We start from the raw sequence: 18049 nt of genomic DNA on the forward strand, positions 1-18049 counted from the left end.
GGGGATTCCCTTGTGTGTTATTTGTTGCTTTTCCCTTGCTGCTTTTAATATTTTTTCTTTGTATTTAATTTTTGATAGTTTGATTAATACGTGTCTTGGCGTGTTTCCCCTTGGATTTATCCTGTATGGGACTCTCTGCACTTCCTGAACTTGATTGACTATTTCTTTTCCCATATTAGGGAAGTTTTCAACTATAATCTCTTGAAATATTTTCTCAGTCCCTTCCTATTTCTCTTCTCTGGGACCCCTATAATTCGAATGTTGGTGCATTTAATGTTGTCCCAGAGGTCTCTGAGACTGTCCTCAATTCTTTTCATTTTTTTTTTCTTTATGCTGCTCTGCGGTAGTTATTTCCACTATTTTATCTTCCAGGTCACTTTTCCGTTCTTCTGCCTCAGTTATTCTGCTCTTGATTCCTTCTAACGAATTTTAAATTTCATTTATTGTGTTGTTCATTATTGTTTGTTTGCTCTTTAGCTCTTCTAGGTCCTTGTTAAATGTTTCTTGTAGTTTCTCTATTCTATTTCCAAGATTTTGGATCATCTTTACTATTATTACTCTGAATTCTTTTTCAGGTAGACTGCCTATTTCCTCTTCATTTATTTGGTCTGGTGGGTTTTTACCTTGCTGCTTTGTCTGCTGCATATTTCTCTGTCTTCTCATTTTGCCTCTCTTACTGTCTTTGGGGTCTCCTTTTTGCAAGCTGCAGGTTCGTAATTCCCGTTGTTTTGGGGATCTTCCCCCAGTGGCTAAAGTTGTTTCGGTGGGTTGTGTAGGCTTCCTGGTAGAGGGGACTGGTGCCTATTTTCTGGTGGATGAAGCTGAATCTCGTCTTCCTGGTGGGCAGGACCACATCGGTAATGTGTTTTGGGTTGTCTGTGAACTTATTGTGGTCTTTGGCAGCCTCTCTGCTAGTGGTTGGGGTTGTGTTCCTGTCTTGTTAGTTGTTTGACATGGGGTGTCCAGCACTGGAGCTTGCTGGTCATTGGGTGGAGCTGGGTCTTAGCATTGAGACGGAAATCTCTGGGAGACCTCTCACTCTCACTGACTAATATTACTTGGGGCCAAGAGGTCTCTGGTGGTCCAGTGTCCTGAACTCGGCTCTCTCACCTCAGAGGCTCAGGCCTGACCCCTGGCTGGAGTACCAAGATGCTGTCAGCCGCATGGCAGTGAAATGTGGCTGTCTCCATTATGAAGTCAGATTATAAGGGTCTACAATAGCTGTTCAGCTACAACAACAGGCTGACTTGGAAGCACTTTGTCTACGAGGCTCTCTCCAGCAGCTGGTGGCTAAAAGAGTAGGTCTCTGTGTGCTGCCAGAACCTTAAACGTTTATATAGAGGTCTTCACTGGTTTCAGTCACGGATTTGGTACAGATGGTCTCAAGAACATCTTACTCTGTCAAGGCTGTGTGCTTGAAACTGCTCCTAAGCCTGAGGGTCCACAAGCTGAAGGAAGATGAGACTGCCCAGGGTGGCCTGAAAGCCGTGATTCTTGCCACGAACCCTGCTGTTGCTGTCATGGAATCCAGCTTCCCCCGCTGCTCTGCAATCAGTTTTCAGTGAAGCTTTCTCTCTGTGCTGATGAGATTCCTGCTACTTGACTTGCCCAAAGCCATAGAGCCCTTAAATGTTGGGGCTGTGATGCAAACCCAGCCAATCTGGCTCCAAGGTCGGTGTCACCTCACCCTAAATGCCTCACCCCTGTGAGCCACCTCCTCAGACCTGCACTGCCACAGGAAGAGTCGCCTGCATTCTTACAATTTTTAAATAATGTACTTTGGGGTTTGCAACATGGGTGATTTGGGATATATTACCTAATAGAAAAATGTTATGTAGCTGTGAGCATTCAGGGTTTAGTTATTTCGTGTTTGGTGACATCTCACGGATGAACAACCAGAATAAGTGATTTCAGAGTTGTGTTGAGATATGTTTTCTTGCTGTGTACTTTTACGTGCTGTGCTTCTTAGGAGTGGTTTCATGCGCAAACCAAGTAGAATGTTCAACCTACATTATTTTTTCTACTCGAGCCTAATATAATGTCACTGATATTTAGAACATTTCAGGAAGTTTGCACATGAAACTCTTTCCCTACTGAGGGCATGCGGCTTGAAGGTGAAAAGTGGGAGGGCTTTTGCTTTTCACCTTATACTTTTCTGTGCTCTTTGAATTTTCTAACAAAGTGTTACTTTCATTTAAAAAAGTGAAAACTGAACTAGTTACACAAAAAGTAAGCAAAAACACTGCTTTTATAAATAACTAAGACAACATCATATCTGTTATACTATGGGAGTGTCTAATTTTTCCATTTATTGAGTGTTTATTATGTGAAAACCTTTTTGCCGGGTTCTCTTGGTTAATGGCTATGAAAGCAATGGAGCATTTTTCCATGCTTTTAAGGGCCTTGTTTCTAAGTAGCAGAGATGGGTGCAAATAAGGATTGTTAAGTGCATGTCTAAAGCAGCCCAGGAAATCCTCCATCTTCCTTGTAGTCCATTGTTATATATAAAAGAGGCTTTCTGGATGCCTGAAGATTCTCATGTGCTGGTATGTCCAGGGTTACTGCCATATCAATTCCACATGTTTATCTCCCCATCAAACCCAGCCAGTGCCCCGCTTACTGGTTCCCAGGGTCTGCAGAGCTCTTTCCTGAGCTGTCTTTGGACACCAAGTCCATCCCCACTGGTGCTGTGTGGCTTGCCTCCCCTTCTGTTCCCACTTTGTAGCTCTTCCTCAGAGGACGTTTCTGATGCTAAAAGCAAAGTTCTCCTCTCCTCTGTTTCCCTTGTGTCTACTTTCACCTCTGCCATTTGGACTTGGGATGCATTACTGATGAGTCAACAAATTACTTTCAACCAGGGAGCTAACAGAAATAACACAATTTTTTACTCATTTGCGGCATTCCTTGGTCACCTGATACCATGGATGCCATTCTGGGTGCTTACTGTTTGTTGATATGCTGATAAAACAAACCAAAGATTTCATTTCAAAGACAAAATAAAATTAAGATTGACATGGAAAATACATAGTATATATGAGGTCAGGGTAATAAATGAGGTCAGGGTAATTTGACATTTAGAGAATTAAAAACAAGAGAGAACATGGAAGCTCTTGATGCCAATTATACCCTTCAGGTGTAGAGATTCAAAACAACTTTCTTTCCTTAGGACACATAGAGTTGGACTATAATGCCATTTTACTGAATGTTATAAATAAACACATCAAAAAACACCTTTGCATTTTGCTGTTTGTATGGAGGCTGACCACTTTCCTGCCCATGTATCTATAAGCTGGAATCATCTGAACTTGTCAATGAGAAGGTAACTAAATGATCACTGGCAGTCACGTGGGTTTGCTAAGGGTCTAGTCTAACACTATTAAATCTCATCTCATGGACATTCTGGAAAATTGAACTTTAAGGCATTGAAATATATTTTATAGAAAGGTGAATTTTGCAGACTCTACCAGGATACATTTCCCTATAAAATGAATCTCTCTGAAACTTCCTTTGTACTCTTTAGACAGTTAATCTGACAGCTTGACTTGAGGCTTAAAAATAGCCATATTTTGTACCTATAATACTCCTTATGAAAATCTATCCTAAGGAAATAACCTTAGGATAGAGTTTAAAAGATTAACAAGTAGGATGTTCATTACACAATAATTATACAGGGAAAAAAAAAAGAAAATAATCCAAATGTCTAATATTAGATAAGTGGTTAAATATATAACGTTCATGTATTGTAAGCCTATGCTGTCATTAAAAATCATGTGCGTTTTTAAAAGTATGTATAATTCCAAGGAAAGTTCTATACAAAATTACTTTAACTAAGTTATCCAGACTTTTTAAAATGCACATATACAAATAGAAAATAAAAGACTGGTACATGATGACCACCAATAATATTTTGATATGCTTCTCCTTGATGGAATTCTGGGGTTTTTTCCATTTTAAAGAAATTTCCCCAATTTTCCTGATGACCTAAAGAATGATTGATTTAATTTTAAAAAGTCATTTGCCAGTTTTCTTGCTCACCCACCTTTCCTTTATGCCAGTACCTAACTTAAGAGCCATCTAAAAAAGGAAGTTGCAAAGATGATGAGGAATTAAAGGGAAGGCTAGCCTCTATTCACTCTGCAGCACATATTATTTTGATTTTTGCAGATACAATATCTTGACCCAAGGCAATCAAAAGCAAACAAATAAAAAAAGCAAACAAAATCAGTATTTCTAGGAGCACGATGACTTGCTGCATTTAAACTGTGGTTGGAGAACGGCTTCACATTTCAGGAATCATGGAAGCTTCAAACGAATGTCATTATCAGTGATGGCCTTTTAAAAGCGATGGGAAGAAAATAGTCCATTTAAAGTACAGAAGCAGCTTTGCAATGGCCCTACTGTGCAATCACAGGGGAAGGCACAAGCCTTGCGAGATGTTTACACATTGTTGGAATCTGAGGTATTCAAACCTGCCATCACAAAGCCACTGTCATTTATTATAGCATCCTGGTTCCGGGTACTCTGCTGAGCAGAAAGGAGCATTACAAGAAAACAAGGGGAAGGGGGATTTGAAAGACTCAAATTAAAATCCGAGTTTAGAAAAGACTTCATTAACAAAATAGAAAAATTAAAGGTACTATGAAAGATTCCTGTGTCACTGGAATTCAGCTAGCTCAGACATCCTTAGTGGATTTCTAGCTAAATCCCCATAGCTCTAAGGACTTAATTAGAAATCCACTTTCTGCCTGCCAGTAACTTCAAGTAGTGTTTGCTTTGTGAGCTGGGCAAGTAACTTAACCTTTCTGAGTCTCAGTTTGTTATCTCTAAAACGGGCATGATAATAGCACCTAAACTCGTGGGTGGCTAAGAGCAGGTAAATAATTTATCACAATATGTGAAATGTTTAAAAAATAAAATAAGAATCAGTTCTCCTAATAGTCACTATTTTAGAGTATTCATGCAATCTGATCTCTCAAAACTATAAATGCTTGAAAATTAAGAGTAGTACATCTCTCCTTAATTGTAGCTGTACTTGAAGGAAAAACAGCTACCTTTACAGGCTGTTCAAGCTTTAAGATCTTATAAAATGATCTAATATCTATTTAATTATGACTGACAAGCTGCTACTAGATGCAGGAGGTTACATTGCACAAACGTTCCACTCTACGTGATGATGAATAGTAACCCCAGAGTCAAAGCTATTAGCTGAAGTTTTTCACCCAATCTCAGCACAATTTTAACCACGTGTTTGGTGTGTGTGTGTGTGTGCATGTGTGTGTAAGGCATGCATGAGTGTGTATATTTAACTTTCCTATCTTTACTAGCTTTTGTGGAGAGACTACACTGAAATAATAATGCTAATGACACAGTGATTTTTCTGAGGTTGGGTATTTCTCCAATGCTCACGTATCTTCTGTTTCTTTCCTTCCCCTAGGGACAGGACATAGGTGGGTCTTAGCTTGCCAGAGATAATATGGAGAATGTCTGTTTTCTGGATTTTTACTTACTGTTGCTATTGGTAGCAACTTAGTATTGGGAGCAACTTTTTTGAATTTCTTCTCCTCCTAACCCACCTGTCACTCAATCCTGAGGCAAGCCACCCACGCCTGACTTTTTTTTGTCCTCCCAGGCAAGATGAAGTACTTCCATATCAGTGAATAGGTAGAAACAGTTTTCTGAACCATTCTGGTTGCCACTATCAAACGCCGGCTCAAATCACATAGGATATTAACCAGAGTGAGTCAAGGGGCCTTCAAGAAAGTCAGGATCAGGGGCTTCCCTGGTGGCGCAGTGGTTGCGAGTCCGCCTGCCGATGTAGGGAACACGGGTTCGTGCCCCGGTCCGGGAGGATCCCACATGCCGCGGAGCGGCTGGGCCCGCGAGCCATGGCCGTTGAGCCTGCGCGTCTGGAACCTGTGCTCCGCAACGGGAGAGGCCACGACAGTGAGACGCCCGCGTACCGCAAAAAAAAATGAAGTCAGGATGAGAATTTGTCTCTTACTGACTGCTACTTAGACATTCCTAAGCCACAGCGGCCCCAGGAAAGCTTCTCAGTTTGACTATAGAGGTTGCATGGGAAAAAAATATTTTGATAAAATCACCTGTTTGGATAGAGAAGGTTGGATAACCCTCTACTCACATAGTGGCACAAAAGCTTCGAATTTGTAGGAAGATGGTATAAATGAAGGTAGGAGAAAACAATGTGTGTGTGTGTGTGTGTGTGTGTGTGTGTGTGTATATGCATATATATACTCATTCATTAATTATTTGTGTAGGTATGTATTGCTCACCAGAACATTGCTTGCCCTACTCTCATTTATGGTATCTTCATACAAAGCAGAAAACATTAGGTCACTATATTGCAGTGGACATGGGTGAAAGTGAACCCCGGTGCTACCACCACCACTACCGCATGGTTCTTTGACTCCGTATTTCAGCTTCTCCCGTCTTCTCACAAAACGTTGACTTTTTTCTCTCTCCTTAATATGTTGAGATATGAACATTTTCATTGCTGTGCATAAGAAAATGAGATTCAAAGTGGGGAACCTAAGTGGTAAAAATATGCATTTTTTAATATTGGACTCAGTAAAGGTATCATTTTACAAGAGAGAAACGTATGGCTCTAAACCTGTTCCGTATGTGCATTGCCTCTTATTGAAGACATGGGTGATTGACACGGAGCTGGAGAGCCCTCAGCATCTTTTCTTCATTGATATGGAATGATTCTGAGGGACTGGCCCAAGAACCAGAAGTTAAGAATTTCTCTTTTTTTCTATGCTTCCAGAACTGCTAACAATCTAATAAATACAATTAGGAAGGTGAAACCCCCTAAATCAGGATTTAGAAAACCAGAATGGCAGAAAGAACATCAATGATTACAAGAGAAAATGTCATAGCAAAAACATATGGCTAAATGAGAAAAGTAAAAAATACTTATCAACTCCAAGGAGAAGGAAATTGTGAGCAAAGTTTTTGAAAGCAAACTGCTATCCTGAATTTTATTGTTTAAAAAAAGCAAATCTTGATAAGTAGAATTACATTAGTTATGTGGGACAGCCAAAAGATGTGACTGGTTTAATAAAAAGAAGGGTTTCTTTACAGTGTATCTGCTTAGCCGGTGAATCCCCCCGTTTTTTACTCATTTGTTTATATTTGAAATTTCATAGCCAATCAGTGTGAACTTTGCTATTCTAATAGGACTTTTTTTTCCAGAGTCATTGAGATCTCTATACAATTACTCTTCCTCTTTGATCCTAAACCCCATAGCCAGGAAAGCTTGTTTGTATTCTATTTAGAAAGTGGGCATTTAATTAGTGCCACTTCTGTAAACACACTGTGTTTAAACTGATTACACTTGTTACACCTCACCTCCAACTACACCTGTAGCAACTAAATCACTCTTCCTCATCAGCTATCATTTATGTCTCGTTAGCATCAAGAGGAAATGAAAAGAAGTCACACCCATTTAATTTCATCTCAGGACTTTTGAGTTTAGTTCCTGTACTGATGGTGCTTATTTGTAAAACAGGACATTATAAAAAGATGAGTGATTAAGTCATGTTATATAAGGTGATCAGAGCACATTGTTACAGTTTTCTATGTCATAAGCATATTTCAAGCATAATCCCTGGAAGAACTGCATTCAAACTCAGCATCACATCATGTTGTGTTGTTGTATTGTTTCTTGGAGGAGATTACTAACTAAGATTTTCCCCCTCTTTTTTCTTTTCTGAATATTCCTGGCAGGTACTAAGCACAAAACGATGCTAGAAGCTCGGAACGGCAGTGGGACTATCAAAGCCTTCCCTAGGGTAGGTGTGAAAGGCAAAGGACCAGTGAATAAGGGGAATACAGGCCTGCAGAACAAAACGTTTCACTGTGAAATCTGTGATGTGCACGTCAACTCGGAAACACAGCTTAAACAGGTAGGCGGTACCCATTCTAGAAGTGAAAACAGATGGGGGTCATGCATGAGCAGACTGTGTGCTTCCTCTGTTCCCTTTCTTTTCTGTTTTTCTCTCCCATCCAACCATCTATCCATCCATCCATCCATCCATCCATCCACTTAGCTTCTTATTCACTCTCCTTATTTATTTATGCATATTTTGGTTGGTTAAAGGAATACTAAAATGTAATGGCTTCTAAGATCTTTCCGAAATTGCCTGAAGTGAGTCTGTGCTATTTTTGTGTATGAAGAGTGGGAGGAAAGGGGGTAGTAGATCTTTTCTTTACCAGGTTTCCCACTCAAAAGTGTTGATTTCCTTTAAAGGTCAAATTTCAATGTTCCATTTTTACTTGTTTAGATATTTACATGCTACCACTAATTTTATGCTGTGCTCTTCTTTTCTTTTATGTACTCTATTACATGGTGGTGTACTGTATTTCTAAATCCTGCAGCCACCTGCTAACAAGATGACTAATCCTGTTGCATTCACTTTTACTCTGAATAGCCTTCCAAAGAGATCAGTTCTACGTTTCTAGTTGAAGTCCCAGCCCTCATATAGTGTTGTGTTTTATATGCATACGTACATTCTTGCACTGATTTTTACACACCTTAGTTATTTATCTTTAGAATTTAAGGGGTTGACATTTGGCTGTACAAATGTGAGGATAAATATTAGTATGGAAATAAATTCATGCCCGCCTGGCCATCTTTGTTTATTTGCACATAAAATTCCTTCAGACATTTATTTCCTTTGTAAATGTCCATAAAACGAGATCTGTGCAGTAATAAGGAAAAATGCTGGGAAAAAGAAGACCCTGCTATTTGTTTAAAATAGACTAAAACGGCTAGCACAAAGGTATCTCTCCTCAAAGCATCAGCGTCTGAGGACAAAAGTGCACGCTTTTGTATTTTTGTCTTTCTTCAACTTGCATGAATTAATTAATATCCTGCCCCAGGTTAAAACAATATTTATGAAGGGTTTGGGGGATAATTTTTTTAAAGCTGTCATTTTTAATTGCTTTTAATAGCATATTAGCAGTAGAAGGCACAAAGACAGAGCTGCTGGGAAGCCCCCGAAACCTAAATACAGTCCTTACAACAAACTGCAGAAGGCAGCACATCCGCTGGGGGTGAGTGTCCTTTTTGCTTCCCAATAGAGAGTAGCCTTTCTTTCTTTTTTTTATTTAATAAATTTATTTATTTGTTTATATTTTATTTTTGGCTGCATTGGGTCTTCGTTGCTGCACACAGGCTTTCTCTAGTTGTGGTGAGCGGGGGCTACTCATGGTTGCGGAACGTGGGCTTCTCACTGCGGTGGCCTCTCTTGTTGTGGAGCATGGGCTCTAGGTGCCCGGGCTTCAGTAGTTGTGGCACGCAGGCTCAGTAGTTGTGGCACACGGGCTTCATTGCTCCGTGGCATGTGGGATCTTCCCGGACCAGGGCTCCAAACCGCGTCCCCTGCATTGGCAGGAGGATCCTTAGCCACTGTACCACTAGGGAAGCCTGAGAATAGCCTTTCATGTCCTGCAGTCTACTCACTGAACTTGGATTTTTTTTTGTCAGTTACTAAATGAAATGAATGGAAGATACCTAAGTAAAGACAAACAATTGATTTGAAAGTCCAACTCCTACTCCACCAACAGAATCATTGGTTTCATGAGTTGTTTGAGTGTTTTGTCACCATTAGCCAAAGTCCGACATCTTATCTTTTTAGTTGGGCACAGGTTTACAGCAGAGCATGGGGATGGGAGGAAAACCAAACTCTTTTGTGTCAGGTAGGTAATCGCATGAAATCTGGACTTGAGGTTAGTGGATACTATTAGGAAAATATCGGTGAAAACAAATTCTTGCATCTCCTTTTTAAGGTCTTCAGGAGACAAAGCACCAGTATTGTTGATTCCCTCAACAATTTTGTCTTTTGAATAACACACTCTCAAAGACATGGCTCCTTTTAAAAATTATTCACCTAAGGACACTATCTAAGGCCTGGGAAATATTTCCTGAGACATGCCCTCTTGTTTTAGATTAGTAAACATATTAGTACTGATGTCCTGACCTAGAATTTTTGTAGGATTTTAGGGGAAGTCTGTAAACCTCCTGACATCTTAAGCTAATATTTATAAGCATATGCTTTTGTTCTGGTTGAAATGATGATAGCTTACATCTAAGAGACCCAGGGCTCTGCATTGTTTAGCTGTAATAAACCATAACTGTGTGCATAAAAAAATTAAGATGAAGAACAATTGATCTACAGTATGTGCTGAATTATGCATTTTGAAATCTGTTTTCTTCAAAATAGATCTTATTAATAATCAGTGCTACTGTGTGCTGCTGACACGTGAAAATACAGTTAAAGGAAAACTGTAGTCATCCATTATGAGACCTCAGAATGAGTTGACCCAATTAATTTTGTAGCATCACCCATTTTTATGCAAATGAAGTCATTTTACTCTCTTGCATAGAATCAATTTTAGCTGCATTGAGTGGCTGTGAATTCTGCATGGAACTGATGTTTCAGCACCACTAGTCATAACCTGAGTGCTCTTTCTGACCTATGTAGATGAAGCTTTCAACAATCAAGTGAATGGTTCTTAAATAAACAGAGAAGTCAAATTGTGTTAATGTTAGCTTCCAAACCTCCTGTTTAACTGTCACTGTTACTATTTCCATAAACGGGACCATTCCCTTCCTGAGAACAGCCATCTTACTAATACTACTAGTCAGAGAATGAACTGATTTTATATAGTAGGTTTGAGAGAATGTTGCTACCAATGAAAGCAAAACACGTCAAACTTTTAGGGAAGATAAGTTTTCTTTGCTTCTTTATTGAAAGTGGAATTTCATTATTTTTATAATGTCTCTTGTTGGTACTCACGTCTTACTAGGATACTCACTTGACATACTTGCATAGTCTAATAGTAGCTGACAGCATTAATTAATCTCTCTTTAAAAATGTCTATACCCTGCTAGTTAAAATGTGTGTAAAGAGTGCAGTAAAAAATTCCCTGTTTTTTCTCAAGATGAATACTTTCCACATGAAGTATATTTATCACAAAAATAAAATAGAGAGCTGGAACTCCTGGCTTGGGGTCTCTTCCCTCCGCCATCACTAAACTGCCCTGGAGCCCAAAGGGAGGGTGGCCTCACTGAGGCTGCCAGCTCTGGAAGGGCCCCAGCAGCCAAAGCTGCAGCAGTCCTGGGGACCATGGGCCGGATCACTCATCCTGGGGTAAGCCAGCTGCCATGTCATGAGGACACTCAAGCAGCCCTAAGGAGAGATCCATGTAGCAATGAACTGAGGCCTCCTACCTAGAGTCACATGACCGTGTAGATGACAGGCTTTTGGCACTCCAGCCAGGCATGAGGGCTGTACCTCTGAGGTGGGAGAGCCAAGTTCAGGACAGTGGTCCACAAGAGACCTCCCAGCTCCACATAATATCAAATGACGAAAATCTCCCAGAGATCTCCATCTTGACACCAAGACCCAGCTCCACTCAACGACCAGCAAGCTACAGTGCTGGACACCCTATGCCAAACAACTAGCAAGACAGGAACACAAACCCATCCTTTAGCACAGAGGCTGTCAAAAATCATAAAAAAGCCACAGACACCCCAAAACACACCACCAGACATGGACCTGCCCACCAGAAAGACAAGATCCAGCCTTATCCACCAGAACACAGGCACTAGTCCCCTCCACCAGGAAGCCAACACAACCCACTGAACCAATCTTAGCCACTGGGGACAGACACCAAAAACAATGGGAACTAGGAACCTGCAGCCTGCAAAAAGGAGACCCCCAAACACAGTAAGTTAAGCAAAATGAGAAGACAGAAAAACACACAGCAGACAAAGGAGCAACATAAAAACCCACCAGACCTAACAAAAGAAGAGGAAATAGGCAGTCTACCTGAAAAAGAATTCAGAATAATGATAGTAAAGATGATCCAAAATCTTGGAAATAGAATGGACAAAATACAAGAAATGTTTAACAAGGACTTAGGAGAATTAAAGAGCAAACAAACAGTGATGAACAACACAATAAATGAAATTAAAAATTCTCTAGAAGGGATCAATAGCAGAATAACTGAGGCAGAAGAAAGATAAGTGACCTGGAAGATAAAATAGTGGAAATGACTACTGCAGAGCAGAATAAAGAAAAAAGAATGAAGAGAATTGAGGACAGTCTCAGAGACATCTGGAACAACATTAAACGCACCAACATTCAAATTATAGGGCTCTCAGAGGAAGAAGAGAAAAAGAAAGTGACTGAGAAAATATTTCAAGAGATTATAGTTGAAAACGTCCCTAATATGGGAAAGGAAATAGTTAATCAAGTCTAGAAAGTGCAGAGAGTCCCGTACAGGATAAATCCAAGGAGAAACATGCCAAGACACATATTAATCAAACTATCAAAAATTAAATACAAAGAAAAAATATTAAAAGCAGCAAGGGAAAAACATCAAATAACACACAAGGGAATCCCCATAAGGTTAACAGCTGATCTCTCAGCAGAAACTCTGCAAGCCAGAAGGGACAGGCAGGACATATTTAAAGTGACGAAAGGGGAAAACCTACAATCAAGATTACTCTGCCCAGCAAGGACCTCATGCAGATTTGACTGAGAAATTGAAACCTTAACAGACAAGCAAAGCTAAGAGAATTCAGCATCACCAAACCAGCTTTACAACAAATGCTAAAGGAACTTCTCTAAACAGAAAACACAAGAGAAGTAAAAGACCTACAATAACAAACCCAAAACAATTAAGAAAATGGTAATAGGAACATACATATCAATAATTACCTTAAATGTAAATGGATTAATTACTCCCAACAAAAGACATAGAATGGCTAAATGGATACAAAAACAAGACCAGTATATATGCTGCCTACAAGAGACCCACCTCAGACCTAAGGACACATACAGACTGAAAGTGAGGGGATGGAAAAAGATATTCCATGCAAATGGAAATCAAAAGAAAACCGGAGTAGAAATTCTCATATCAGACAAAATAGACTTTAAAACAAAGACTATTACAAGAGACAAAGAAGGACACTACATAAATATCAAGGGATCAATCCAAGAAGAAGATATAACAACTGTAAATATTTCTGCACCCAACATAGGAGCACCTCAATACATAAGGCAAATACTAACAGCCATAAAAGGGGAAATCGACAGTAACACAATCATAGTAGGGGACTTTAACACCCCACTTTCACCATTGGACAGATCACCCAAAATGAAATTAAATAAGGAAACAGAAGCTTTAAATGATACATTAAACAAGATGGACTTAATTGATATTTATAGGACATTCCATACAAAAACAACAGAATACACTTTCTTCTCAAGTGCTCATGGAACATTCTTCCGGATAGATCATATTTTGGGTCACAAATCAAGCCTTGGTAAATTTAAGAAAATTGAAATCGGATCAAGTATCTTTTCTGACCACAACGCTGTGAGACTAAATATCAATTACAGGAAAAAAGCTGTAAAAAATAAAACCACATGGAGGCTAAACAATACACTACTTAATAACCAAGAGATCAGTGAAGAAATCAAAGAGGAAATCAAAAAAATCTAGAAACAAATGACAATGAAACACGATGATCCATAACTTATGGGATGCAGCAAAAGCAGTTCCAAGAGGGAAGTTTATAGCAATACAATCCTACCTTAAGAAACAAGAAATATCTCAAATAAACAACCTAACCTTACACCTAAAGCAATTAGAGAAAGAAGAACAAAAAACCCCCCAAAGTTAGCAGAAGGAAAGATATCATAAAAATCAGATCAGACATAAATGAAAAAGAAATGAAGGAAACTGTAGCAAAGGTCAATAAAACTAAAATCTGGTTCTTTGAGAAGATAAACAAAAATGATAAACCATTAGCCAGACTCATCAAGAAAAAAAAGGGAGAAGACTCAAATCAATGGAATTAGAAATGAAAAAAGGAGAAGTAACAATTGACACTGCAGAAATACAAAGGATCAAGAGAGATTACTTCAAGCACCTATATGCCAATAGAATGGACAACCTGGAAAAATGGACAAATTCGTAGAAATGCACAACCTTCCGAGATTGAACCAGGAGGAAATACAAAATATGAACAGACCAATCACAAACACTGAAATTGAAACTGTGATTAAAAATCTTCCAAAAAAACAAAAGCCCAGGACCAGATGGCTTCAGAGGCAAATTCTATCAAACATTTAGAGAAGAGCTAACACCTATCCTTCTCAAACTCTTCCAAAATATAGCAGACGGAGGAATGCTCCCAAACTCATTCTACGAGGCCACAATCACCCTGATACCAAAACCAGACAAAATGTCACAAAGAAAGAAATTTATAGGCCAGTATCACTGAAGAACATAGACGCAAAAATCCTCAACAAAATACTAGCAAACAGAATTCAACAGCACATTAAAAGAATCATACAACATGATCAAGTGGGGTTTATCCCAGGAATGCAAGGATTCTTCAATATATGCAAATCAATCAATGTGATACACCATATTAACAAATTGAAGGAGAAAAAACATATGATCAACTCAATAGATGAAGAGAAAATTTTCGACAAAATTCAACACCCATTTATGATAAAAAAAACCTCCAGAAAGTAGGCTTAGAGGGAACTTTCCTCAACATAATAAAGGCCATATATGACAAACCCACAGCCAACATTGTCCTCAATGGTGAAAAACTGAAACCATTTCCACTAAGATCAGGAACAAGGCAAGGTTGCCCACTCTCACCACTGTTATTCAACATCGTTTTGGAAGTTTTAGCCACAGCAATCAGTGAAGAAAAAGATATAAAAGGAATCCAAATCGGAAAGGAAGGAGTAAAGCTGTCATTGTGTGCAGATGACATGACACTATACATAGAGAATCCTAAAGATGCTACCAGAAAACTACTAGAGCTAATCAATGAATTTGGTAAAGTAGCAGGATACAAAATTAGTGCACAGAAATCTCTGGCATTCTTATACACTAATGATGAAAAATAGGAAAGTGAAATTAAGAAAACACTCCCATTTACCATTGCAACAAAAAGAATAAAATATCTAGGAATAAACCTACCTAAGGAGAAAAAAGACCTGTATGCAGAAAATTATAAGACACTGATGAAAGAAATTAAAGATGATACAAAAAGATGGAGAGATATACCATGTCCTTGGATTGGAAGAATCAACATTATGAAAATGACTTTACTACCCAAAGCAATCTACAGATTTAATGCAATCTCTATCAAACTACCACTGGCATTTTTCACAGAACTAGAACAAAAAATTTCACAATTTGCATGGAAAAACAAAAGACCCCGAATAGTGAAAACACTCTTGAGAAAGAAAAACGGAGCTGGAGGAATCAGGCTCCCTGACTTCAGACTATACTACAAAGCTACAGTAATCAAGACAGTATGGTACTGGCACAAAAACAGAAATATAGATCAATGGAACAGGATAGAAAGCCCAGAGATAAACCCATGCACATATGGACACCTTATCTTTGATAAAGGAGACAAGAATACATAGTGGAGAAAGGACAGCCTCTTCAATAAGTGGTGCTGGGAAAACTGGACAGCTACATGTAAAATAATGAAATTAGAACATTCCCTAACACCATACACAAAAATAAACTCAAAATGGATTAAATACCTAAATGTAAGGCCAGACACTATCAAACTCTTAGAGGAAAACGTAGGCAGAACACTCTAGGACATAAATCACAGCAAGGTCCTTTTTGACCCACCTCCTAGAGAAATGGAAATAAAAACAAAAATATACAAATGAAACCTAATGAAACTTAAAAGCTTTTGCACAACAAAGGAAACCATAAACAAAACGAAAAGGCAACCCTCAGAATGGGAGAAAATATTTACAAATGAAGCAATTTACAAAGGATTATTCTCCAGAATTTACAAGCAGCTCATGCAGCTCAAGATCAAAAAAACAAACACCCCAATCCAAAAATGCAGAGAAGACGTAAATAGACATTTCTCCAAAGAAGATATTCAGATTGCCAACAAACACATGAAAGAATTCTCAACATCATTAATCATCAGAGAAATGCAAATCAAAACTACAATGATGTATCACCTCACACCTTTCAGAATGGCCATCATCAAAAAATCTACAAACAATAAATGCTGGAGAGGGTGTGGAGAAAAGGGAACCCTGTTGCACTGTTGGTGGGAATGTAAATTGATGCAGCCACTATGGAGAACAGTATGGAGGTTTCTTAAAAAATTTAAAATAGAACTACCATATGACCCAGCAATCCCACTACTGGACATATTCCCTGAGAAAACCATAATTCAAAAAGAGTCATGTACCACAATGTTCATTGCAGCTCTATTTACAATAGCCAGGACATGGAAGCAGCCTAAGTGTCCATCAACAGGTGAATGGATAAAGAAGATATGGCACATATATACAATGGAATATTACTCAGCCATAAGAAGAAATGAAATTGAATTATTTGTAGTGAGGTGGATGGACCTAGAGTCTGTCATACAGAGTGAAGTAAGTCAGAAAGAGAAAAACAAATATGGTATGCTAACACATACATATGGAATCTAAAAAAAAAAAAAAAAAAAAGGTCATGAAGGACCTAGGGGCAAGGCGGGAATAAAGACGCAGATTTACTAGAGAATGGACTTGAGTATAGGGGGGAGGGGGAAGGGTAAGCTGGACAAAGTGAGAGAGTGGCATGGACATATATACACTACCAAACGTAAAATAGATAGCTGGTGGGAAGCAGCCACATGGCACAGGGAGATCAGCTCAGTGCTTTGTGACCACCTAGAGGGGTGGGATAGGGAGGGTGGGAGGGAGGGAGACGCAAGAGGGAACAGATATGGGGACCTATGAATATGTATAACTGATTCACTTTGTTATAAAGCCGAAAGTAACACACCATTGTAAAGAAATTATACTCCAATAAAGATGTTAAAAAAATAAAATAAAATAAAGTACTTTCTGGAGGACTTTGTAACATCATAGGTCAAGCCATTTTCCGGGATCTTCCAATTTTCCCAATAGGAAAGATGTTCTACACTTTACATTATTTTTTAAAATTTATTTTATTGAAATACAGTTGATTTACAATGGTGTGTTAATTTCTGCTGTAAAGCAAAGTGATTCAGTTATATATATATATATTATATATATATATATATATATATTCTTTTTCATGTTCTTTTCCATTTTGGTTTATCTCAGGATATTGAATATAGGTTTCCCACTTTGCGTGATTTTTATCATCAGTTCCCAGGTGTGAGTTTATCTTTGTATTTGTTGACTGCTGTATTTTAAAAGCTGCTCACCCTTTTGGATTCTCATTGTAGACTCTAAGACTTTTGTTCATCTACTCTTTTTTTCCCCCCTACCTTGCAGGTAAAATTAGTATTTTCAAAAGAACCTTCAAAGCCTTTGGCTCCACGAATTCTACCAAACCCTCTGGCAGCTGCAGCGGCTGCTGCGGCTGTGGCAGTGAATTCCCCCTTCAGCCTCCGAACTGCTCCAGCAGCCACACTGTTCCAGACTTCTGCAGTCCCTCCAGCCCTCCTGCGGCCAGCTCCTGGACCCATTCGGACCGCCCACACTCCTGTGCTGTTTGCTCCTTACTGAATTCCAAATGGGAGTAACTGTACTGCAATAATTTTTCAAAAAACACAAAACAAAAAGAGAACTATGCAGTGTTTATTTATAGTTTAAAGTATACCTGAAGAGCCAGGACTTTTGATAGTGAATTGAAAAGATTATTAAAAAAAAAAAAAAAAAAGGAGGGAGGTTTAGGGGTGGGAGGGAGGGGTGGTATTTTCTCCAAATTAAAGCATTCCTCTTGAACATTGAGTGTTTTAGAAGTGATCTCCAGCATTGACTTGTAGTGGTATCTAGAACTTCTGAAGCCTTTGTGACTGTGCTTTTGGGCACTTGTTTCCCCCTGCATTGTCCTTCCTGCTTTATGAGACAGCTATACATTGTCTAAGGGCATTAACTGGTTCCAATGTATATATAACAATTTACTCTGTAGATTAAAATAATACAAAAAAAAGAAAAAGAAAAAAACACAAAAAACAAAAGCAACA

At 38.8% G+C, this 18049-nt stretch overlaps 1 protein-coding gene across 3 annotated transcripts in view; it reads left to right on the forward strand.

Moving 5' to 3' along the window:
- ZNF385D (zinc finger protein 385D) overlaps positions 1-17744 on the forward strand; it is a 941851-nt gene extending 924107 nt beyond the window's left edge. For 2 of the 3 annotated variants that reach the window (XM_060149107.1, XM_060149109.1), the window contains 3 exons: positions 7747-7925; positions 8974-9075; positions 17355-17744. In XM_060149107.1, coding sequence (XP_060005090.1) covers positions 7747-7925; positions 8974-9075; positions 17355-17588 — 515 coding nt within the window. In that variant the 3' untranslated portion in view covers positions 17589-17744. The remainder of the gene's footprint in view (positions 1-7746; positions 7926-8973; positions 9076-17354) is intronic. The other variant, XM_060149108.1, reaches the window with a different exon arrangement.
- The last annotated feature ends 305 nt before the right edge of the window (positions 17745-18049 follow it).

The sequence above is a fragment of the Lagenorhynchus albirostris genome, chromosome 5 (assembly GCF_949774975.1).
Source record: "Lagenorhynchus albirostris chromosome 5, mLagAlb1.1, whole genome shotgun sequence".
NCBI classification, from domain to species: domain Eukaryota; kingdom Metazoa; phylum Chordata; class Mammalia; order Artiodactyla; family Delphinidae; genus Lagenorhynchus; species Lagenorhynchus albirostris.